Raw genomic sequence first — 26,273 nt, 5'->3', positions numbered from 1 at the left:
GGTACTATTCACTTTACCATTTATTTTGTCCTTATTGTTAAAACTCAAAGTTTTCAAGCTCTTTTCATTAGGTTTCCTTTTAAACTTCACAATTACAGACATCAAAATTTCGGTGAAACAAATATTAACCAATGCGTTAAAATTTTAATATTCACGTGTCACATAAATTTTACACGTAGCGTGTGAGTCAACGAAAAATCGAAAAAAAAATCAGTATGAGTTGTCAAATAGGACACGTTCCCAAAATTAATACAAAATATTATTTTGTACACGTGTTTTTGTTTCATTCAGCGCAAGAATATTCATGTTTACAACAATAACCATTTTTGATGGGCCCTTGTGAAGTTTGATAAGTTAATTGCTGTAAAATAATTTCATTCATGTGGTAACTTTCATAAAAGCGAAAACATCAAATGGTCGTTCATGCAATTTTATCCATATAGGAATGTTTCTTCCTGTATAATTGTTGTGAAATAGAATAAAGTGAAGTTACGAACGTCAGCGGGCATTTGGTCTAGTGGTATGATTCTCGCTTAGGGTGCGAGAGGTCCCGAGTTCAATTCTCGGAATGCCCCCTTTTTTTCTTTAACATCTTGCTGCTTTTGGGTTTTTCACTATGCCGCCAGGCTTTCTAGTCCTTCTAGACAAATAACCTTCCAATTCATCTTCTCTCTTTTTAGTCGGATTTAACCATTTTCTTCTCTTTTGACTTCTCTTCCGAACTTTCGGGGTATTGTCAAATTAGAATTTTGATGGATTTGACTACCGAAGTGTTGTCAAACTAGAATTTTGAAAGATTTTAAAATTTTAAGATATTCAATTAGAATTTTAAGTTTATAAATTTATGTGTAGTCAATTGCGATTTCGAAAATGTTATTCTTATATTTATATCATCCTTCTAATGGATTCACTCTCTAATGTATTCACATGTATTGGTGGCTTTACCTCTATTAAAAAGATGATATAAATGATGGTACAAATAAGTGGTAAGTTTAACATTACTTTTAGGATTTTGAAGATTTTAGATCAGTGTTATACTTATCATCTATTTGTATCATCTTTTTAATAAATGATAGCAAATGATAAGAATAATATGGTTGTATATTTTAAGCATCTGTATGCAAATCTAGGTAGGTTTCATTAAATTGTGGATTTTAGTAGATTCTAGGATAAAAAATACATATGTCTAGGTTAGGAACAACGAGATCAAATCTTCTGCATCTAAAATAGGTGTGACTTTTCTGTAATCCTAATTATTGTTTGACACATATTAACTTTATAAATACAAAATTCAGAAAAATTAAGTTTATAAACACCAATTATTGAAGCCACGTATAAGCCACATTGCAGAAGATTTGACCTTACGAAGAACCCACCATTCCCCAAAGATTTCATTGGATCCTCCTCCTCTCTCCACCCAAACCTTACCGGCGTCTTTTCGCCTAACCCACACCCTGGCACCCACTGCTCACCCCTCCTATCAGCACCACCACCACCGGCACCTCCTCTTTCCGGTCTCCCTTCAAATACTTATATAATATCTTACTGTGTTGGGTCTAATGAGCATACGACCATATTGCATTCCGCCAATATATTAGTTTTTTAATGTCTAAAAGGAAACATATAAGAAACTATTTAGATAAATGACAACAAAATATCTGAAAATCCATACAAATCTACAAAAATATCCCCCACAATCCTCAAAAAGACCATTTGGATTCTACTAATCTCATCAAATCTGCAGAAAGTATCTTTTAAAATCCTCTTAAATTATAATTTAATACATCTCTTAATCTCCTTTTCCACTTATTTTTCAATAAAATCTCAAGTCACCAAGTTGTTGTTCATCCAGAAGCTCCAAAACCAACACCACCAACGCTACGTCGCCACTCCCACCCCATATATATACAAGCAAAGGTGCTCTCCCCTAATCACCAAACGCAACCAACAACACAAACAAATCAATCGCACCACTACCCAGACCACAAAGATGGAAACTTTCTCAGATTCCCAGCAGCAAGAAGTCGAGGAAGATGCGCTTTCCCTCTGCGATCTCCCGCTACACGACGACAATGGCGAATCGGAAGAGAACCCCAGAATCTCCGCTTCTTATTCCTCCGCCCCGGACGACCTTTTTGAATTTCGGGTCGACCCGATCCGGAGATACATCCCCGTGGACGTCGTTTTTTGCGGGAAACCCATTCCCCCTCGGACCCAAGAGCCCCTGTTCGAAAACCCATTGTTCTCCCGGCCCGAATCCTTGAAGTTTTCATCTCCCTCCCACCCTTACTCGCACCGGTCACCGGGATCGGAGCTGGTGCGGGCTTTTGGGAGCTGCCGGTTGCACCAGCAGTCGAGCAATTCGCGGAAGCACAAGGTGTTCATAGGATTGGTGAAGTACCAGCCGGAGATGGACATGAATGAGATTAGGAAGCGGCAGAGTCGGCGCGCTCCGGCGCCGATGTTTCCGGTGAAAAGCGGCGGAGAGCAGCCGAGTGTAGCCTGTGGGAGGAGTGGATCCGGGAAAGGGCACTGGGGGCTGACGAGGCCGCTGAGGTGTCGGTTCCACTTGTTAGGCGCGTTGGCTAAGGTGACTCATGGTTGTGTGCCACGTGTCTGAATGGGTCGTCTTTGGTGGGGGTGGGGAACTTGGACTTAAGACGTGGATTAGTGGGTTCCAAGTCATGGACTCCGAAGGATAATTTAAATGAACGAGGAGATCCACTTTGTAAAGATCTCGAAGATCCTCAAATTTTGAATGTTCATCCTGCTAAAAATTATTTTAAATTATTTTATTTAAAATTAAATATGAATAATATTTGAAGAAAATTGATCATCCAATATATGATGAACGGACACAATTTGATGATCTCTAGGATCTTCACAAAGAGAATTTAAATTTAGGCTAAATAGCCAAAGTGGTCACTGAGATATACATAACACATCACTTTGATTCCTGAAATTGAAAATCAATAAAAATGGTCCCTGAGATTATCCATTATCCATCATTTTGATCATTCCGTTAAAAACTCTTTGGGCAATTTTCAAAGTTTCGTAACTTAATTGTTTCTCAACCAAATTCGACCCATATATATCAAACTGAAGATAGGAAAGTGTAGAACAAGGTTATACCTATTTGGAAGCCCAATGGTTGCTGAAGATGGTCGGAAAATAGGCTCAAAATTGATTGGTCCGCGAAAAAATTGGAAAACTCCCCGGAAATTGAGTAAACTTTAAACGTTCATAACTTCTTCAATACTCAACGAAATTGAGTGATTCAAAAATCTAAAATCATACTTCTTGACGAGACGAAGAGAATGGTACCTTTCTTGATGGCTAATTCACCGTAGTTTGGCTTGAAAACGGCTCAAAAGTGGCTAACCATTTTCGAGTTAGCCTGGTTAGCCACTTTCGAGCCGTTTTCCGGCCAAAACACGGCGAGTTAGCCATCAAAAAAGAAGAACATTTGAAGTTTACTCAATTTTCCGAGAGTTTTTCAATTTTTTTGCGGACTAGTCAACTTTGAGACTATTTTCCGGCTATCTCCGGAAACCATTGGGCTTCCAAATGGTATAATCTTGTTCTACACTTTCCTATCTTCATTTTGATATATTATAAGTCGAATTTGGTTAAAAAACGATTGAGTTACGAAGCTTTAAAAATTGCTCAAAGAGTTTTTAATGAATGACTAAAATGATGGATGGTGGACAATCTCAGAGACCATTTCTATTGATTTTCAATCTCAGAAACCAAAGTGATGTATTATGCATATCTTAGGAACCATTTTGGCTATTTAGCCTTAAATTTAAATGCCAACATTTATATTCTTAAATAAAGTTTAGATTAATATCTGTACAAGATTTAAAATTGAGTTTAGTCCTTTTTGTTTTTGTTTTTTTTTTTTTTTGTCAAACAAAATGTCAAATTATAAGAATCAAAATACAATTGATGCTTGATGTGACAATCTGAAGTCGTATGTCAAATTTTGTACTTCTCAAATAGAATTGTCAAATGTTATTTTATCATTTAAATAGAGCTTCAAATAGTTGTAATTATTAAAAAAGTGTTAAAATAACATTTTTATTGGTTGAAATGTTACTATAATAGAGAACCCACAATTAAAATAAATTTGACATTGAAGACAAATTTGACTCCAAATCACAAAGTCTTCAGATCCAATCAACAAATAACACTATGGTGAGAGAGATTTTTTATATCAAATATGCATAATGGCATTCCACCTAGGATTTTTGACATCTCCTTTGGAGATGTGCTTAGATGTTAGATTAGTCACTGCCGACGGAGTTCGAGCACACTTTGTCATGCAAAGACACTTTTTCACTACTGTGGTAAAGGGTCACTTGCATTTAGTCATTTGATTTTATTTAAATGCTAGCATTTATATTCTTTGTCATTTTATTTTTATTTTTTGATAATTTTATGATTTTTCGTTTTCTAAGTCTACACTAATTCATTATAATATATTTCAGTACAGATATTTAGGTACACTAGTTCATTATAAATATATTTTGTCACAATTCAAGTATGTAGGTACACAAATTCATTATAATATAGTTCGATACATATATTTAGTACAAATATTTAATGACACAAATTCATAATAATAAAATTTGATACAAACATTTCCGTACAAATAAGTCAATTTGATATATTTCGGTACGATCATTTCAATACTTATGCATTTACATACTTTCCTTACATGTCACTTCATTTATTTTAGTTTATACATATTAATAAAATTAAAATTTTAACGAAGACATTAAATAAAAAAATAGAATATGAATTTTGATAAAAATACACTTCAAAGGATTTATTTATTTATTTTTTGAATGAATGATGGCCTCACAAAAACTTTCATTTTGAGTTTGAGAAATGCAGAAGACTTTTCAAAATGGTACTCTCCGTCATCTCATGTTTTTAGTACAATGTTTTATAATATTGACACGAAAATTATGCCAAAAACATGAAAGACGGTGAGTCTCAATTTTTTGAATTTCTATAGAAGCTACCATAGATATTACTTCCGCTTCCATAACCTTCTCAAAATTCATCAAAGACAGTTCAGAGCTGTCTTGGCGGTCAAAATATCATTTTGCTTACGTTTTGGAGACAACCTTTTTATCATTAAAAAATTATTAAGTGAAACGAACACGGGTAAAATAAAGTCGACGCTGTCTTTGGTGCTCAAGTTTCACCTTGTCGCAGAAAACATTCTTCTTTCTTACGCACCCATACTCGTAGCCCAACTCCCAATTTTAGCTCCGCCATCATCTCCGCCGCAAAATCTTTACCTTTATGTATTGGTTCCGTGTTTTCGATCTTTTTCAAGGCTAATCTTACCTCGCCTTCAATTGTTTATGTCCCTCCTTGCACGGAGTGGGAGTTTTGCCGGATGTTCAAAAACTTAAGTTAGAACTTTTCCCGTCAGGCGATAAGTGAAACTCAATTTGATTATTACATGTGTTACAGAAAGTTATATTATGAATAAAAAGTTATAAACCATTTAATATTTTTACTTGATGATAACTCACGTTAACTGTTACGTGACAAAGGATTCTCACACTAAAACTAAGAAACAAAAATTGCATTTCATTTAGTAGATTCAATGGTAGAGCCAGAATTTTATAATAATGAGATCATAATTCAGGCAAAAAAAAAAAACACTTCATTAGATCATTTCGTAGAGCTTATATGGTGTTTATCTTCCAAATTATGTCGTCTACTGCCGATCAATGAGGCTTTTTATCAAACATTTGTTATGCACCATAAGATTGCACACAAGAAATAGAAGAAGAACGATAAAAGAAAGAAAGAAGAAACCTACAAATAACTACAAGAAGTTGCATAAAAGAAGCAGCAGTATGTGATTCGGTGTTTTTGACTCATTCTTTCAGTTTGACGCAGTTGTATGTAGAAGTCACATACAAATATACAGATAAATGTATATTAAGATTATGAAATTATTAGAGTCATGAGCAACCAATAACCCCATATTGTGATTCCATTTATTCCTTCAAATTCCCACAGCAAACAAACCAATTTGTAATCCGACGTTAATTCATTTGATTATTATTGGTAAAAAAGCTAATATTTACTCTCTTCTAGTAGCTCATCCCAAATCAAAGTACCCACCTCTTCCAGAAAGCCTTGGCACCAAAGCAAACTCCCCCTCCCTCCCTCTAGAAACTCATTAATAAAATATTTTTTTAATCGAAATTAATAAAATAATAATTCATTAAGCTAATCACCTTGCTTAAAAGACCTTTCTTTCTCCCTCTCTCTCACCAAATTTCAGACATCATCGGCCATATATAAAACCACTCCCCCGCACCTTCCTTCTCACACCAATCCGGCAATCCCAGTTCTCAAAAAATGGACGACAACAAAACCAGTGCAGTCCAGCAGGACCCGTACGACGCAGACGACACCCTCTCGTTCTGCGAGTTCTCTATCTGCAACGACGAGTACGACAGCTACTCTCCCTCCCCGCGAAAACACCCAGATACCCCCGACAGCCTCTTCGAGTTCTTCATCGACCCGGAGTTCGAACTCGACTCCTCCGCCGTCATCTTCTGCGGCAAAACCATCGACGACGTCGATTTTCCCCAATACTCGAAGTTGGTGCAGAGGGACCCGCGAAACGGCCTCTTTCTCTTCAAGACCAACTCCTTCAAACGATCGCAGAGCGTCCGGTACCCGCTCGATCTCGAGAAATCGTCAGTCTTGAGGCAGGATTCGCCGACTACCAGCAGCTGCCGGTACCAGAGCAGCAAGTCGCGGAAGCGCAGGACGTCCCTGATCGGGTTGCTGGTCAAGCCCCAGCCAAAAATGGAGCTCAGCGACATCAAGAGGCGGCAGAGCCGGCGTGCACCGGGGCCGATGTTCCCGGTCGCCCAGGGAGACCACTCGGCCGAGCTGGTTGCTGCTGCCGCAGCCGCCGACGGTGGTAAGGCCGACAAGAGCCCGCTTCGGCCTGTCAGGTCTAGGTCCTACCTCGTGAGCGCGCTGGTTAAGGCGTCGTTTGGTTGTATTCCGTCGCCAAAGCCCGTTTGTAGCTAGAATGTCAATATCCCAGTTCCCGCGTGTCGACTGAGTCCTCCGTCGTACCTTGCTGTGGATTTTTTGTTTTTATTTTTGTTTTTTCAAATAATATTTTTGCTTTGTGATGTATAAATTATTTATTTATTTGGATTCATTAGATATTGGTCTTGAAAAATCATGGTTTCTAAACATAAACCCACGTATAATTACACATCCAACAAAAACCCAAAAATCAAATAAATTGCCACATAAGAATATAAGTAACCTACAATACAAATTATTTACAATTTTTGCCACAACCCACACTAGAAAATTAGCTGCAATCAAGGCCTTAAAATCTAATTAATCAGCCTGACGTTTTTTCTATTTATTTATTTTTAATCTCTACAACAATCTAGTGCATTACTTTAAATAATGACTATATTATTATTCGATGTAATTATTATTCTTATATATAATAGTTAAACGTCCTTACTTTACCTATATAAATAATATCGCCATATAGTCTGTAATTTACCTACCGTATATAAACAAAATATTCTCATATTTCATTTGGCAAAATTTACCTATGATATATGCAAATAATATTCTCATGTTTTGTTGGCATTTTTTTCTAAATTATGCAAGTGGGAAAATTAATATAATAGTAGGTAAATTATGCAAGTAGGTAAATTTCAGTAATAGTAGGTAAATTATGCACACGTGATTTACCTATATTTTTTATGTGAATCAAATATCTACAATGTATATGTAAATAATTTACCTATAGTTGGTTCTTTTCTTTTTCTTTGTCCTAAAATTAATTTACCTGCAAGTTTTTATCTCCTTTAATTTATATATTTTTACTTTGACAACAATTTTTTTTTATATATTTTAAAGTACAATAATTTACGTATATATAATATGGACACGTTGTAATGGTAAATTGGAATTCGAGAGCCAAACTAACCAACAAATCCCTACATTTATATGCAAAATATTATTTTTGTAAAACCATTAATTCTCCCTTACAATTTGCATAGAATTAATTGTGTACATTAAACATTCAATAAGGGTGTTTTAGGCATCTGAAAAATTTTAAATGGGTAAGTAAAACATAATTATTGAATTTGCTTATGTAGAGTCTAGTCAATGGGTTTTTTTAAGCAAAAAAATTATGTCGGGTTTTATCTAGAGAAAATTGAGTTCCAGGGGCTAAAGTCATATTTTCAATTGAAAATATGGTAATAATTTGATTGGTTATGTATATACAAAGCTTAGACCATCTCCAAAGGAGATGTCAAATTTTGAACCTAAAATTTAAATTTGACAACTTATGTGGCATTTTGACATATTTTCATGTTTTATTCTCCACCCGATATGTCAAGTTAAACTATTATTTTATTACATTATTTTTGTTTTCTTAATTTCTGTCTTATACTTTAAATTTTACATATAAAGAATTCATAATAAAAGTCATATTAATTTTTGAGCCTTCGGAGCATCAGCGTCGAACCGTAATCCGAACCCCCTATTTTTCATGGTGTTGGAGTTGAGCTCCATGGCGGGTAGGTCTTCATTGTTCAGAATCTGGGTGGGGAGCCAAAACGCAAGGTCGTCTAACGTATCAGCGATCTGTCCTTGAAATAGATGAGAAGAGCAGAGAGAGAGAATGAAGTGGAGAAAAGAGTAGAGAGAGAAAGTGGGGTTTGATGGGTTTGAGATATGGGGGTTTTGCTACTTGGTGAAGGTATAATAATGGCGAAGCTAGCTGGGTTTGTTGGTCCTACAGAGAGACTTACAAGGACCCAGCATATATGGAGAAGTAGAGGTCAGTGAGAACGAGAGAATAGAGGAGGAAGATATCTCTGGGACGATGAGAGGTTTTATTGAAAGTTGAGAGGAAGCCCCCAATAAATGACATTCAAATATTAATAAAAGACATTTAATAATTAGTAAAAAAAAATTTGAAGTTGCTGTCAAATTTGACAGCAAGCCCCTTTGCTGCCATTCCATGTCATGCCATATAGGATTTGGCATTTCAGTTGGAAACAATTAGTGGCTATCTTTTTTTACTGTTATAACTTATGTGGACAATTTAGCATCTCCTTTGAAGATGCTCTTACGGTACATAAGTCAAAAGTAGTTGTTAGCCACTCATCAAAAGTCCTCCGTCAAATTCAAACATCGAAAATACATACATATAATTAAAAGAAAAATTAATAAAAATAACTTGAAAACTTTGAGTTTTAATGATAAAGATAAAATAAAGGGTAAAATAAATAGTACCATGATTAATTTTTTAGTGTAAAAATATGATTTTTCGTTAAAGTGAACAATATTATAATCTTTTCGTTAAAATTCCCTATATTAAAATGATGGAATATATATGAGCAAAAATACACCCCTTTTTATTTTTTCCTGAAAGTTAAACATATTTCTCGCTTTTTCAATATTGCTAATATTAGACCGTGGAAAAAAAAGTGAGTATTATTCAAACTTCAAACAAAAGGAAAATATACGTTCGTAAGTCCAAAGTTAAAGTGTTTTAAAGATTTTACACATTAGGTTCAAAGTCAAAGTGTTTTGGCAATTCAACATCATTTAAGATATTCACTATTTTCTCAACTTGCATGTAACAGGTGCAAGAATTGGATTCGTTCTCCTGTTAGCATAAGATGAATTTGATTCTATTTGTCTTCTTTATTCATAAAAAAACCCCATCAGAACTACTTCTTAAGACCACCAAGCCCTCTTGAATGCGTTCTACCGTAGAAGCTTTCAACGTATACCAGGAACAAATCTTTCGCTCACTGAGAAGTGAAACCTTGTGACTATATCATCATGAAGTCGAATGTAACGGGAATAAATGGCATTTGGCAGTGTTGTTGGCTTAACATTTAGGATTCGACATAAGAAAGATTGCATTATCTTTTTTCGCACTTAGCCGCACATCATGCAATTGGTAATGATTCTACTACGGTGCCATAAATTCACAAACTGATCTTAAGTAATCGTTGTTGTTCATTGGATTCCAGAGGTACTACTTCATTAGCGTTGGGGAATTGCTACGATTATTCCTGAATAGCCTAGATTCTCCTGTTGAGAGTCACTTTGAAAGTATTACCTAAACTCTTTACGATTCAATTTGTAAAACCCTATAAACAAAAGCTACTATAATTTATTCATTATAGATTGCGATATTCTTCAAACTTAATGCACAAATAGATGGAATATTAGCAAATAGTATCTTTTTGGCATGTAAATCTCATTATGAAAGCTTATCTCTATTCTTGCAAAAACCAAACAGGAAGAGCTTTTGAATCCAATGCGCTCACACAACGAGAAAAGGTCTTGACCTTGTGTTGACCTTAAAAACTACCAAGCCTACGTGGCACGCATCCTGAGTAATTAATAAGCTAACTATGTCATTCGATTGTATGCGGGGCGTGCCAACTCGTCGGTCGAGCTCGGGTGGGGAGTAAAATGTGTTGATGTTGCGTTGGGCGCTCTGCTGACTTCTTGATCTTGCAACTGCGGCCAAAGAAGGAATACGTCTCAGCCTTTGGGTTTTAGAGCCTGAAGACAAGGTTGCTAGTCTTATGAAGTTCACGGATCGTCGGCATCGGGTTTGATCATGGTGATTATATTCATGAGAGTATAAGCACACCGAACTGGCACCAAGCTATACGGACACAAGTACTCAAAAGAGATGTATGCCTTAATGGTGAATGTGGTTCGGCCGTCAACATGCTGAACACTAAAACTTACTTGTGAATATCCAATCATAAACAACTCAACATTCAATATGCTGAGTCCAGTAACTTGTAACACGTCACTTCGCTGAGAAGGCTAATAGGATGATCTTCACCAACAAAGACTCAAAAATCCTTATCGGCCAAGACTTGGATATGTAATTAATTGGCCTCAACACAGGGATGTTTATCCAAACTGAAGGTGCTTCGTGGTCGGCTGATTCCACAACAACAGTGTTGTTTATCCAAACTAAAGATGTTCGCCTGTCATCTTCACAGTGCTGTTTATCCAAACTGAAGATGTGTTGGCGAAAAAGGAAAATAAAAATCTCAAGGTTGTTGAGAGATTTCGCATAAAGCGAGAGTTTGCGCAGGGCAGTTTGTGTGTTGAATTGGAGGGGTTCGAATGATGCATTCCTTTTTCTATTTATAGCAGTGAACCTACTCCTGGCCGAGTTAGAACCACATTCGGATTATGACTCCTTATCCTAATCTAACTAGGACTCGGCTAATCCTAATTCAATTGGGACTTTGAACCCACCTCCATATTGAACCAGATTCATTCCCTAACTCTCAATGCCTTCAACTTTAACACCCCTGGTAGTATAAGGATTAAACCTTCGTCTTTATCCAAATCAATCCTTCTCGCAAAATGACTTGATCGAAATCGACTAGACAACTCTTGGTGCCTAGCCGATCCCTTATAACCCTGGAAGACCACTGGACCAAGAGTCTCGGCCCATTTTGTTACTCTGGGCCCAAATTGTCATTTTGGGCCCAAACACCTTGCCAACCAAAAAAAGAAAAAAGAGAATGAAAGGAGAAGAGAACTTCTTTGTAATTCTCTAGGAGTCATGTTAATTTAACCTCGAATGCTATTAAAAATTCTACAACAATAATTCCAAGGGCTCAAAAGTAATAACGAAAATGGCTAATCCAACAGCGGATTCCACAGCTACCACCTTTAAAACCAATAAAGCAAATAATTGATTCATCATCTCATCCAAAGAAATGAAAAATACCAAAGAGTTCAAATTCACAGCAAATAACATTATTTCAATTGACATTATAATAAGAATATTTCGTCCATTAAGGAAGATTCCCCAAATACCTACAAGAAAGATGATCATAAAAAATGTGAAATATTTGATAGGATCCATTTTTGAAACATAAAATGTAAGAGAAATTCAAATGTTTTAACTTTAGTATGATAACGAAAAAGCCCCTTCCTAGCTACATAAAGCAAGAAAATCAGTGCAAATCTCGAACTAGCAGAAATTCATGCCATAAAAAGGTAAAATCTCTACTCATATCCATCAAAAAACCGATCTCCCGAAAAGCGATGTATCGTTGATAATTGTTTTTTTTTAAGTACTTTACATGTTGTCCAAGGTTTTGAGATAATGATTTCATTTTGAACTAAAAGGAGGTTCTAATTCTTTTCATTTGAAAGCCGTGAAAAAGAAACAGTTTATTCCTTAAAATCGGGATCATGTAAACGTTGTAGACTGTTGTTTATAGCGGCATCCTATTGAGAAAGTATAATATGAACTCATGAACATCCATCAACTATGAGTAATCGAATTCAGTTTTATTCACTAGGTTTTGCAAGGATGAGAGCCAAAAACAATGCAAAAGGAGAAAAGGATAATTAGTGAATCAACTAAGCATTAATAAAACCCTAAATTTATTTAGCTTCAACGGTCACAACTGATCATAATCATCAAAAGCCATGAACAACAACGCAATTGCAACAATACTCAATCTAGTGATGCGATAGTACTCATCGTATATCATGGCTAATTGGTAACCCAGACTACCTAGTTACCACTCACCATAAATTTATTTAGTTGTTGTTAATCGTTAGGACTTGAGATATTTAAATTACACAATATCTTATTCGAACGATTTTTTGTAAAAAATAATCTTCAAATGAAAATTAATAAATTAAAATGTTTCGATTATAAAAAAATTTTGTTGAAAATATTTGTTCGAAATTCAAATATTTCTATTGAAGGATAATTTTTTCTTTTAAAAAAACTAATGAAAATGACATGAAAACTTTGAGTTTTAAGGATAATGACAAAATAAAAGGTAAAGTAAATAGTACCAATATTGACTTTTTAGTGTAAAAATATGATTTTTCATTAAAATAAACCGTAACAGAAGTTTTTCGTTAAAGTTTATTTATTTATTTATTTTTTAGGATAACCCATAATACTATTTTTGTTAAAAATCCCAATGAAAATAGTAAAGCAAAACTTCTTTATAACCAACACGAGGGTGAAACAAAAGCCGACGCCGTCGTTGGTGCTCAAACCTTTCGCCTCGCAGCACAAAACCTCCTTCTTTTTACACACCCAGCCTCCCTGCCCGAAACCCAATTTCAGCGCCGCCATCATCTCCGCCGCAGTCTTCTACTTTACGCATTGGTTCGTGCTCTCAACTTTTCATGGCTTTAGCAAAAACAATTGTACTTATTTAGCGGCAAAAAAGGTAACCCACTATTTCATGCTTTTGCAGCAGATGGATCAAATGAAGGCGCCAATTCTAGCTGCCTTCGACGGCGGAACAGTAGATTTTGCCGCCAATGGTGCAGAAGCAGAGTCTTTCAAGCTCCGGGTTGATGAAATTTTCGTAAATGTTGATAAGGTAATTGAAAGCTCTAACCTGTTGATTACATTTACATATTGAATACTACCCGTGTAAGATTTTCTTCGTAAATTAGAAGTTTACCAATTTATGAGGGGAAATTGTTGAAGGCAAAATGAAATATTTTTTGGGTTGGTTATTATGTAATTAGATACTGATTTGTTATGATAATTAGTGTAATCTTGGTGGTTTTCAAGTTTAGAAAGTGCTTCTACGGTTGTGTTTTTTCTGGTTTAACTTAAATTGGCGTCTCGTGTGATTGATCATGAGGTTTGTTTTTGAAGGTCCAGACATTTATATAATGTTGGTATTTCATGTTTTTTCTTGGGTTTTGCAGCTCGAGGAAAGAGTGAATGACATAGAGCAGTTTTACACGACTACGAGTAAAAAGATGCCAAATGCGTGTAAAAGTAGCTCAACTGCGAAGGATAAAGATCAGACAAAACATGTTCCAAGTATTAAGAAGCAGCAGCAAGATGCAGCATGTAGGGAAGCAGCTGCTGCTAAGAGAATGCAGGAACTTATGCGCCAGTTTGGCACGATATTGCGTCAGGCAATCAACTCATTAGCTATCTCCTTATATTTTCTGCATTTGTATGTGTGCCTGATTACATTTTAAAACATCAAGAACTGAATTTTTAAAATTTGGTCAGTTTTCTTTTGAAAATTCTACTCTACTAATTGATAGCTCTCCCTTGCCTAAAAATTGCATGTAACTGTTGCTGTACTTTTGAAAACACTCATCCATGTGGGAAGTCTCGTAGTTATCTTCTTAATCTCTGTCAGTTCTGCTATAACATAATAGGATGTACAATCTTGGCTATAAGGTGAACCTACACTATTGAAAACCTTGAGTAGACGCTTTTAACTAAACATAATAGTGCATGGCTTTTTTGATCTGTGAATTTCAATTTGTTTTTCTGATGCATATTTACTCTGGTCATCAGATTGCTCAGCACAAGTGGGCGTGGCCTTTTTTGCAGCCTGTAGATGTAGCAGGTCTTGGTTTAGATGACTATTATAAGGTAAAGTTGATTGCTTTTTCTTCAAAATTATGTTCTGGTTGGTATAAGAATTAATTTGTGTTATCATGAGTGATCCGTAGGAGAAAGGTTAGATTTTGAAACTCTTCTGCATGGAAAGGTTAGATTTTGTGGTATTTGATTTCTTTTGTTGTCGGTTGAAAGCAACAAGAAGAAAAAGAAGGGCGGAGGGAGGTTCATCTAATGGAAATGCACATTAAGCATTTTTGAAATTTACTTCTCTGACACTTGTGTAACTCTTTAAGACAATAACAGTAAAGTAGGATAATTGCCAATTGCATGTTATGACTTTGTTATAAAGATACTATCTACCGACTTCTAGCAGGCTTTTCTTACTTTCCTTATTGATCCTTGTACAAGATTCATGTGTTATCGAAGCATACCTTCTATGTAAGTGTAAAACTAATCTGTTGTGCATCATGTTCTAGGTGATTGACAAACCAATGGATTTAGGCACTATTAAAAATCAAATGGAGGCCAAAGACGGTACTGGATATAAACATGTTCGGGAGATATTTGCTGATGTGAGGTTGGTTTTTAAAAATGCGATGAAGTATAATGATGACAGAAGTGATGTTCATGTTATGGCCAAAACTTTGATGGCAAAATTTGAGGAGAAGTGGCTCCAGTTTCTGCCTAAAGTTACGGAGGAGGTATAGTCCCAACATAATGATATGGGGTTCGGTTTTGTTGGGTTTGTACTGAAAGTAGTTTAGCATCTTGGTTAATTTCTTGATAATTTTTAACTTTAGAGCAATATACTTTCAGGAAAAAAGGCTAGAAGAGGAGGAGGCAGAAGCACAGTTAAATATGCAACTTGCTGAAGAGGCTGTTCGTGCCAAAATGGCTAGAGATTTAAGTAACGATGTCTGTTAAATTAACCTTCTTATGTGCATATGATCAATATTGATTACAACCCTCCATAAATATAAGATTATTTCCAAGTTTGAAAATTTCTACCTTATCATGGACATCTTTTAAAATAAATTCTATGATGTCTTCTTTTCAGCTTTATGAGATTGATATGCATTTGGAAGAACTCCGCGAAATGGTTGTTCAGAAGTGCAGGTTGTTCAGTGCATCTTCTCTTTTCATACTATGTTTCCATATACATGGTGACCCATTGAATGTAAATTTATTGCGTATCTGCTTCAGTAATGTGTATATGCATTCTGCGGTCTATTTATGCGTGTGTGTGCAGAGGGAAAGAGTGTATTTTTATGCATGAAATCAGTTGTAAGTGAATGCCTTTGCAACAACCATATCTTATTTTGAGAGCATTGTTTCAGAAAAATGTCTACTGAAGAGAAGCGAAAGCTTGGGGTAGCCCTCACCAGATTGTCGCCTGAGGATCTTAGCAAGGCATTGGAGATCGTTGCACAAAGTAATCCAGGTTTCCAGGCTACTGCTGATGAGGTGGACCTTGACATCGATGCTCAGGTAACCATTTTAATTATTGATCATCATCTAACCTCTCGTTTGTTCATATTTCCAAGTTCTTATACTATATTCATGCAGACTGAGTCTACCTTGTGGAGGTTGAAGTTTTTTGTGAGGGATGCTATTGAAGTTCAAAGCAAGAGTCCAGCAAGCATGGGCGGCAACACCAACAACGCTAATAACCACAACAGTGGAAACAAAACCAACAACATCAGCAACGCTACTAATAAGCGAAAAAGAGAGATTTCTGATGCGATCGTCAAAACTGCCAAGAAAAAGAGTAAAAAGCCATCTCCTTGATCATGCTGTGTGCCATGGGAGAGAACATTAGGTTGCGCTTTCGGTCCTTTTATCTTATTTTCATAGATTTTTGTTCTGGCAACTTAATTTTTTCGCATTTGACCAAGTTTTGTTCGTAGTGCTTCATCTCACATTTTAGTTTATGCATCATCTAATGACTTATGAGTGGTGTATGTAAATCTGTATGGTCTCCTAGTCCTAGACATGTTTGAATTTGGGAACAATGTGAATCTGTATGGTCTCCTAGACCTAGACATGTTTGAATCTGTTGGACGTACGGTTCCAATATAATCAGAATTGCAATCTGGTGTAGCCTTTATCTTGTCAGATATGTACATATATATGTAATTTTTCCCAGTCAGATAATGTTTCATATTTGCTGTACTATGAAATTCGATTACACGTTCTCAAGGAGTTTGTTGTTTGTTTAAGCGATTAAAAGTGTTTATCCATACACTTCCTAAGTTTTTGTGTTCGATTTCTGTTTCCACAATATTGCTTGGATGAAACCCCACATTCCGACATATTTCGTACTATATTTAGGAAAAAGTTGAGATTTTTATTTATGTTTTGCTACTAATTAGGGAAAAGTTGAGATTTATGCTAAGTCCTAGTGTAATGTATTAGGACTAGTTTAGTTGATCATGGTACTATGTGCGTGGTTGTGTAATAATTATCTAAAACTATTGAGATTTGTTGCCATTTGTGCAAAATTTATAAAAAATTATACTAATCAACGACTACGTGTAATTTAGAATACCTTAATGTAACGACTATTAAAACATTTTGAGATTTATTACCATTCGTGCTGGATTTATTCAAGATATATATATCAGTCACTAACTATGAATTTAGAACAGAACGTGCGGCTCTTTCTCCGATTTTTAAGAATAATTTATATTTTGGGCGACATTCATAAAAGATACATACTAATTAATGGTTATGAGTTTAGATGAGTATGTCCCCCTATTTGTACCGACAATTTAAATAACTTGAAATTTGTTACCTTTTGCGCTAAATTCATTAAATATTCATACTTCATAACAATCACCGACTATGAGTTTAAGACAATATGCGCGCTTTCTTGCAACGAGTTTTTAAATATTTAAAAATTAGTTACGGTTCACGCAATAATCATTAAAAATTTACACAAATCAACGATTATCAGTCGCCCACCTCAAATCTAATCTAATGAAATCCAAAATCTAACACCAATAATTTCTAATAAGAAAGCATTTTATAACAAAATCTGTGTCCATAGAAAAAAGAGGGTAACAAAGTCTATGATCCACACCACTTTATGAAAGCAGGTCAACAAGAAGCCGCCAGTCGTACGTCCCAAACTCCATAGCTGCTGAGCTGCAAAACATGCAAGACAAATCGAAGAAGAAACCTCAGATATTGCTACTTATATAAACCACTTACAACATCAAGTGATTGTGTTTCGTCGTCGTACCTACGACTCCCAACGCGTCCAATCAGAGGCCGCCAGCAAAACCCAGCAGTGCACGGCCTGCTGCGCTGAATCACCTAATCCCAACCCGGATTCATACGCCGAACCTAATTCGATTCTGATAAACCATTCAAATCCGCCGCGTAACGGTCGACCAAGTCTGAGTTTTTAGGAGGGCACTGATGGCAGCAGGACTGAGCTGCTGAGTGGAAACCCAACGAGGTAAATTGGCACTCTCGACTATGTCAATTCGAAAAATGGAGAATTGGGTTTTGATTTGATTGAAATTTTGAATTTTGGTTTGAGATTGTTATTGTTTTCGGGTTCGGGTTCGGCTCGATTTTGGTGGAATTTGCGAATTTGGAACTGAAATTGGTTCGGTGATTGCTGTTTGGTGGTTGGGGGCAAAGAGAAATGGACGTGGTGGCTGAGTGCAAGGTAAAATTGGTTTGATTTCTTGTGGTTTAACTTCATATTGTGTGGTTTGTTAATGTAATGTGGCATTGTAATTGCATTCTGAATTGTCATTTGAGAGAGAGAGAGAGAGAGAGAGAGAGAGAGAGAGGATCAAAGTCTCATGCTGGCAATGTTATTGCATTCTGAATTGGGCATTTGAGAGAGAGGGGGGGGGGTGGTTGGAGAGAGAGAGGCAGAGAGGATCAAAGTCTCATGCTTTCTGTTCTGTATAATCGAGAGAGAGGGGGTTTAGGGAGAGGGGAGGGATCAAAGTCGCATGCTTTACATTCTGTATAATCTATTTTCGTGATTCAGTTGTTAGTTTCTTATATCGATATTTGGGCTGTACTAAAAAGTTCACATGCCATTATGTGCGAGTGTATGTTGTTCTTCCCTTCTCTCTGATATATGTTTAACCTCCAGAGAAAATTGGCATCCTTTCGAGTCAAAGAGCTTAAGTACGTTCTGACTCAGCTGGGCATGTCAAAGCAAGGGAGGAAACAGGTGCGTTGTTATATATATTAATTGGTCTGCATTTGCTTAACGTAGTTCTCATTGGTTTCGTGTCACTGAAAGTTGGTGGCTCTTAGCTTTTTTTTTTTCCGTTGTATCCTTATCTGCTCATGAATATAGTCACTTTTATGAGTGTACTATGAAAGGATTCATTGTCTACACAGAACTTTAATGACTGAGACTTAATGCATTCCAGAAGATGCCCATTTTTGTTTACTTCTAAGCATGCGATCTTTGTGGGGTCATCTTTCAATAACTAATTCCAAATGATTGAGAATAGTTTCTTTGATATGTGCTGTCCCAATCATTCTGTTTATTTATCATAATTGGTCAGTCTTGCATCGACATACTGTTTTAAATTTCCTTAGTTTTCGATTGTAGCTCTCAATCAGACATCTTTTAACCACTTAGTTACTCATTGTTATTAGAAGTTTAGGCAGTATTATTTAATTTTTTTATGTTTTCATATATGTTTACAGCATGTTGAGAATCATTGATTCAAAACCTCATGGCTCACACATATCCATTGAGTGATAAAATGTTTTCGTTTAATCATATTTTGTTACATGAGGTAAACTATATTTTGTACTTGTCTTTTCTGTGCAGGATCTGGTTGATAGAATCTTAGCAGAAGTTTCAGATCAACATAGTAAGTTCTTCAAATAACTTCGTCATCCACACAATTAATTTCAGATTCTGTTTCATTCTGTGGTCATTGACCCTCTTGAAAAATGCAATAGTCGACTATGACTACAACCCAAAAAGTATTGCATCCTAGTGTCACTTATAGCCGGTTTTGGTTAGGTGTTTAATACATCCAGGGTGTTTAGAAATTTTAGTCTGAAATATTCATCTGCTGACCGGGTTCTTCATAATTGATCAAGAGTCCCTGTTCATTGAGTGCTTCATAAAAAATTAGATTAATCTTCATTTACAGGGTTCTTGGCAGCATCCAATGCACTCCATTCATCGAAGAAAAAAATAATTGAGAAGAAAGGAGTTGCAGAACTGATTGATGAAGCTTACAGGTGCTACTTTACTTTAGTGTTTTTGTATATGTTTTATCCTGTTAAGGTTTTGCTTTTCCTCTTTTTAAGTTGCTCATTTTTTGGGGCAAATTCTTTATTCTATGAAATGTGTGTTGCGGTTACTGATTACAAAAAGAGAATTTGTGATTGACGTCCCTTTTTTTGTATCTTCCTTGTATCATTTTTCTGTGTGTTTGGAAATCTTTATAATCAAGTTCTCCTCTCTATCTCATGGCCTCTTAAATTTTAATTGTTATATTATTGTTTTGTCCCAGAAAATTGCCGAATACACCGTCAGCTGATTCTGCTTCAAAGGAACAGAGTGGTTCAGACACCTGCAGTGTGAAACCTAAAAAGGAAGTTAAAACTTTTAAGGATCCAGATGTGAAGATTTGCTGCCCCTGTGGAAGTGCATTGTCTAATGGGTTGATGATACAGGTTCGGTAGCATTTGCTGTAGTTAGGATCATACAAATTCTATTTAGTTTCATATGTCGTATTGGCTGGATATTTCTTCAGGTTTTCATGACTGGCAGGAGCATTTCAGCATTCATTTCATATTGGATTCAAGTTGTTTTCTAGAACAACTCAGAAATCTATGGAAAATACCTAATTCAGGTATATGTTATCTGCAGTGTGTGGACTCAAGGTGTCGAGTGCAGCAACATCTTGGTTGTGTTATTATTCCAGAGGAAACAAGGGATTTCAATATACCAGTTCGGCCTCTATTCTACTGTGAACTGTGTCGTCTCAAACGAGCAGACCCGTATGTATCGTGCATTTTTCAATTTTAACTTAATTGAGTCTTCAATCTGAATGAAATATAGTTTCAACTGGGCAAAACGATATTTGGTTTTGCAACTTTTGCTATGTGAGAGGTAAACTTTATGATTCATTTTCAAAGGCATGATGCCATGATTGATGGTTTGAAACAGGCATTTACTTGTGTTTAATAAGTCTTAAATTCCCTATTGACGAAATATAGGAAGGTTATTGAATATGAACTCTACCACTCATTCTATTTTATTCACTTATGCTGGAACTTAGGTTCAAGGTGATAAAGGTGTTTTTTATTTATTAATTTTGTTGGGTTAGCCCATCCTATTTTTGCTTTAATTTTAGTTTCCCCCCAATGAGGGGTCCTTGATATTTTTGCATCTGTTCCAACATGCAGTTTTTGGGTAACTGTGGTAGATCTACTATCTCCGGTGAAACTAGTTACTTCAAATATTCCAATTGATGGGTAAGTTTCTTTCTCTCTCTCTCTCTCTCTCTCTCTCTCTCAAGTAATCCATTCTTATGTATTTTGTTTTAACATGGTTATCAATGTTTTCAGTGCAAATCCTACTCAGAGTGTAGAGAAGACATTTCTACTTTCTAGAGCTGATGGAGATCTACTAAAGGATAATCAATATGATGTTCAGGTTTGTTTCATTTTGGTTATGCGATAAGTGATGGTTATATATATTGACCAGTTGTGGTCATTTATTGATGGTGTACTTTGAATATTAGTTATTTATGTGTTTTGTTTTATTTTTTTATACAGGCTTGGTGTATACTTCTTAATGATAGTGTTTCATTTAGGATGCAATGGCCACAATTTGCAGATTTACAGGTCAATGGTATGCAATTTGGTCATCCTTTCCCACCAATTGATGATACATAAATTTTACCTTTGACAGTTTTTTCTATGAAAAATAAAACGAAATGTGACCACACTATCTGCATTTCTCTGTCCTCTCTCTCTCTCTCTCTCTCTCTCTTTTCCCCCTCTTTTCCCCCTCGCCCTCTTTCCTTAAGAGAGGTGCCTAAGAAACTGTACTATTAGGTATGTCGGCTGGGTTGGCTGACTTGTGAGACAGATAAAATGAAAATACCATTTAGTAATCCACTTGAAGCTTTGCCTTGCAATGGTCGTGACCTCTATTGTTTGTTCTTGATTTCACAAATTTGATGTTCTCGATCCACGTACTGTGTAAAACAGTATACTTGAAAGATACATGTAAGTAGCTAGGCAGCCTAGGCTAGTTATCCTCCACTCCTGAGGCCAAGAAATAAACTATTGTCTGTTTACTGAGTTTGTATGATATTAGGGCAGCTTGGATGACCCATGAATTAAAGTTTTTGGTACTACAGGCTGGTGGGGCCTACTATTGTTTTCCTTGTTTATTTTTTTCAAAGTGAATGAATCCCCAATTTCAACTTACATTTCAATTTGTCCTTTATTTACAGGTGTGAATGTTAGGACAGTGAATAGACCTGCACATCAATTGTTAGGTGCCAATGGTCGTGATGATGGAGTGTTAGTGAGTATTTCACTTCTGATTTTTATATGTTTCTGTGATTGTTGATCTCATAATTCGATTATTTCACTTGTAATCCTTGCCTTGCTCATTGTTGATAGAGATTAAGACTCGTTTGTCATTCCTTTAGTATACATGTATTTTTTGGATGACCATGCATTGTATCCTCCATTTTGTTGTAAAGTACTATACTTATTTGTTTTATGCTCCCTTAATTGTTGTGTACTTCATTTGTGGCCACTTCTGGTGGTTGTTTTATAGTTTTTAGTTTTTCATATTATTAACATTTAAGTATTTAACTTTTCATTTCAAATAATTAAATCCATGCGTTCTAAGAAAATGTGTTTCAGTTTAATTTGATTTATTTTCATGTCAGATCACAATATACATTGTGGAGGGAATCAATAAGATTTCGCTATCAGCATGTGATAATCGTGCTTTCTGTTTAGGTGTCAGACTAGTAAAGCGACGAACAGTTCAGCAGGTACATCACTGATTCTTCATTTAAAGTGTTTTCGAAAGATAATAACCTAAGTCCTAGAACATATGCTGGTGAGTAGAGCTGGTTAGCTCACTCAGTAAGTTATGTGGATGGTACTTGTGGATGGATGCACTGCATCTATCTGTAATCTGCTGTCCCTGGCACTAGATTCTCAGGACACGGAAAAGAAAATTGAGTATGTACATGAGAAATTCCCATAAGCATGAATATACAGATATCTTTTTTGGACCATTATTGATCCATGAAAAAGTAGAATCAAGGAAACATTATTGACCAATGAAATAATCTGAAATTTCTGAGGATACCATTCAAGTTCAAAGTATTAAATTCTGAGAAATACCTGTGTTGAAAGGAAGATATGCAAATCTGGATAGCATGTCATCTCACCAGCTGTGTTTCTCCTTTATTCAACTTTTTTATCAAGGTTCTCAACTTGATTCCTAAAGAAGAAGATGGTGAGCTTTTTGAAGATGCACTAGCACGAATTCGTCGTTGCATTGGCGGTGGGCCTGCTGTGGCAGCTGAAGATAGTGATAGTGACCTGGAAGTGATTTCAGACTCAATATCAGTAAATCTCCGCTGCCCTGTAAGTGATGGTTGTTTTCTTTTGCTAGTTTCACACCCTTTAACTGCATGCACTTGTTAATGTTAAATTTTATAATGTTTAGATTCTTAGAATGCTAGGATGAAGCTTTGCATCTTGAGGCTGCCCATAAATATTGAGCTTTTATATTTATATTTATATTTTTTATAATATACACCTTAGATGAAAACTATGGCTTATATCTTAATTTGGAACTTCAGAAATGTTGCGAGAGTAGTCTGTCTGAGGCATTAGGTCAGGTTTTCTTGTGCCTATCTTGAAGTGCGGTCCACGGAACCGTTAAGTCCTGGGGATTTCCTGGTGACCATCCCTTTATCACGCCCATAGACCCATTGTTTCTCGGCATAACATAGATCGTACAACCCTTACTTCATACTGGTTTTCTAAGACTATTTGTTATTACATTCATACTGACAAGGCTTGCCTTCCTGCTAGCCAATTAATTATAAGAGCACAAAATCAACCTTGGCTAAACAGGCTGGTTGATCCCCAATGAAAAATGTACAGCTTACCGTCCTTAGCCACGGGCTGCAGACCACAGACAATGGGCTGCAAGTTGCAGTCTGATACCAAACTGACACACCCTGACCCGGAGTATCCACCTGGACACCCAAATCGAGCTGTGCTGGCCGTCACCCGGAAGGTGATGAAGCCATAAAGTGATGGTGACGTGGAAAGTGCTACTAATTTAAACCTAAAGTAACTAATTCTAGAGTGCGCATGTGAATGGGATCAACCCATTTCACACAAGTGATGTTTAGAACAAAAGTAAATTGCAGTAAAATAATAGTAAGGACATTTATACCGAAAGGAGAAGTCTCCTACATAGCGTATATAAGCCTTGTTTGTAGTGTAGAGCTCATAATAATGCTGTCCATAACATAATGTTTACATGTAACTGTCAGATGAGTGGCGGTCGAATGAAGGTAGCTGGCAGATTCAAGCCTTGTGCCCACATGGGTTGCTTTGATCTTGAAACTTTTTTGGAGCTAAACCAACGCTCTAGGAAGGCAAGTGATACAATAAACTTATATATTATTATTTTTGATTATTACAAAATCTGCAAATATGTAAAATAGTGTATTATGGTTGCAGTGGCAATGTCCTGTATGCCTGAAGAACTACTCTGTAGAGGACGTAATCATTGACCGTTATTTCAATCGCATTACAACTATGGTAATTCCTGTAACGATCAATCTGATTTTGTGTAGTGTCTCTGAAATGTTGTGGAACCAAAGACATTTATTGTTGTTTATCTGGTGGACAGATGCGAAATTGTGGAGAAGACATAGCAGAAATCAATGTAAAGCCAGATGGTTCTTGGAGTGCTAAGACCAAAGGCGAGTTTGGTGATCTTGCGCAGTGGCATTTGCCTGATGGATCTCCATGTGGTGATAGTGATTTAGAACCCTCAAGGAAGTTGAAGCTGGAATCCGGTTTAAACGAAGATAATAGAGTTAAGTGTAATTGGGTTACTGAAGTTCGTGGGCATCAGCCTGACCCCTTAGAGGAAGTATTTGAGGGCTGTAGTCACAATGTGATAACAATGAGCAGCAGTGACTCCAGCGGGAACCTTGATTTCTCTGTAAATGAGGACAATGAAATCAATTCTGTACCATATAATTCTGATCCGACATTTTCAAATAAGAATAGTGATTCTGCTGAAGCTGGGAATGCTGATGTCATCATTCTTAGTGACTCCGAAGAAGAAGATGCCAATTTAGTTTCTTCTGGTACCGCCTATGGTACATTTCCAGTAAGTGGAACAGATCCTGGGTTCCAGTATTTTGGTAATGTCTCTGGTTCTTTCATTGATAGCACTTTGGTTCCAGCGGATCTAAATCCAAGCAGCCAAGTTATGAACTCTTCTATGTTCCATGCTGATGCTGGATTGGACTTGATTGAAAATACCTTGCCCTTTGCTAGTGAGGACCCCTCACTGCAAAATTTTCTTCCAAATCAGCCCTCGGCTTTGTTGGAACAGTCTGATTCTGGACAACATCCTCCACAATCAAACAGCATTAGCAGGGACGATTGGATCTCTCTTCGACTTGGCAGGGTCGATGAAAATGTTCCCAATGCCTGCCCTGAACATGTATCCACACATGAAGTACAATTGAGTAACGAATGTGGATCAGATGAAGGTAAAAATTTTGCCTATTTAACTTTGTAATTGTTGGAGCAAGATTTTACTTAAATGATGAAATGCTGGAAATATTTATATATTGTGTGATTGTAATAATGCTTCAAATAAACATTGCCAGTTTTTATTCATTTTTTATTGCTGATGTTTCATATTATGAATCCTTTGCAGCTACTCCTCTAATTAAGGATGGAACTGATGAAGTTAGGTCTAGCAAAGCAAAGTCACGGAAATTTTCGGATGGACCTTTCTCGTTTCCTCGTCAGCCAAGGACTTTGAGGCAACGAGTGTATCTACCAGTAGAATCCAACTCTGAATAGAAAAAGTTCTTGCTTGCTTGAGGTACATTATTCAGTTTTCATAGGCTGCTTGGGTTGTTGATTCTGAATGTTCTCATATTAGTTATTTATTTATTCATTTTGTAGGATAGGCAAACCCTTTTGTGTTTGTAAAATCAAGGTTTTGGCCATGCCTTTTCACTGCAATGTTGTTTTTAAACCACCTTGTTTTGTGCTGATCGTAAATTTAAAACCTCGCTGTTGATGTGATGAATTTCAGTTCAATAATGTTGATTTTGGCATGTCGATATCTCAATTCCCTAGAGAGGCATCACAAAGTAGAAGTCAGCTGAATTGCATGTTTGTGCTTGCGTGCGTGTGTGTGAGCATGGTTGTCTCGGCAAGCCTAGAGCTAGATGCATTCTCTGACAGTATTTCTTTGCCTTCTCAGGTAACTTATTTGCGTCGACTTGGTGATATTTTGAAGTTGCAGAAGAATCGATCCCTATCCAGAATTTTTTTACAATTGGACATAGCGGAAGTTTCACCATTGTAACATAAGCAGCGGTCCTCTCTCTGTGCCACCTAGAAAGGGTTCAATCTGTAAATAGAAGGGGTTCGATCTGTTGCGTTTTTTTTTTTGTTGTAATGTACTGTTACTAGCATCCAATGGTTGTTCCTTATGGAAGTAGTGGTGAGGAACCGTTGCATTAGTGACGCTGGTTGTTGAACTTACAGTAAAATTGCGAAATTTCGGTTTAAA

General features: G+C 36.3%; 2 protein-coding genes and 1 non-coding gene across 6 annotated transcripts; all 3 read left to right on the top strand.

Moving 5' to 3' along the window:
- Positions 1-503: 503 nt before the first annotated feature.
- On the top strand, positions 504-575 carry TRNAP-AGG. Its single transcript has one exon. It is a non-coding gene; the product is annotated as a tRNA-Pro (tRNA).
- Positions 576-13,057: 12,482 nt separating this feature from the next.
- On the top strand, positions 13,058-16,543 carry LOC103966642 (transcription factor GTE1). Of its 2 annotated transcripts, none has more exons than XM_009379833.3 (9): positions 13,058-13,228; positions 13,320-13,448; positions 13,786-14,001; positions 14,396-14,473; positions 14,920-15,144; positions 15,260-15,358; positions 15,501-15,559; positions 15,781-15,931; positions 16,010-16,543. In XM_009379833.3, exons 2-9 carry the CDS (start codon positions 13,323-13,325, stop codon positions 16,229-16,231), a joined length of 1,176 nt encoding a protein of 391 aa, XP_009378108.2. In that variant the 5' UTR covers positions 13,058-13,228; positions 13,320-13,322; the 3' UTR covers positions 16,232-16,543. The 2 variants fall into 2 exon arrangements, with proteins under 2 accessions (XP_009378108.2, XP_009378109.2); XM_009379834.3 differs by having other exon boundaries at positions 13,068-13,228; positions 13,323-13,448.
- A 962-nt stretch (positions 16,544-17,505) lies between these two features.
- LOC103966641 (E3 SUMO-protein ligase SIZ1) lies at positions 17,506-26,273 on the top strand. 3 transcript variants are annotated; one of them, XM_009379831.3, is made up of 18 exons: positions 17,508-17,906; positions 17,991-18,122; positions 18,564-18,644; positions 19,260-19,302; positions 19,591-19,681; positions 19,957-20,119; positions 20,316-20,446; positions 20,855-20,923; positions 21,017-21,104; positions 21,227-21,302; positions 21,913-21,986; positions 22,360-22,467; positions 22,910-23,071; positions 23,995-24,099; positions 24,185-24,265; positions 24,357-25,233; positions 25,404-25,574; positions 25,962-26,273. In XM_009379831.3, exons 2-17 carry the CDS (start codon positions 18,099-18,101, stop codon positions 25,550-25,552), a joined length of 2,322 nt encoding a protein of 773 aa, XP_009378106.2. In that variant the 5' UTR covers positions 17,508-17,906; positions 17,991-18,098; the 3' UTR covers positions 25,553-25,574; positions 25,962-26,273. The 3 variants fall into 3 exon arrangements, with proteins under 3 accessions (XP_009378107.2, XP_009378106.2, XP_048446482.1); XM_009379832.3 differs by having other exon boundaries at positions 17,506-18,122; positions 19,603-19,681; XM_048590525.1 differs by having other exon boundaries at positions 17,508-18,122.

Source organism: the organism of the source record quoted next, unplaced genomic scaffold (assembly GCF_019419815.1).
Source record: "Pyrus x bretschneideri cultivar Hongxiangsu unplaced genomic scaffold, Pyrus_bretschneideri_v1 Contig32, whole genome shotgun sequence".
NCBI lineage: Eukaryota > Viridiplantae > Streptophyta > Magnoliopsida > Rosales > Rosaceae > Pyrus > Pyrus x bretschneideri.
The sequence above is the reverse complement of the archived record's forward strand: the minus strand, read 5'-3'. Positions and strand labels throughout refer to the sequence as shown.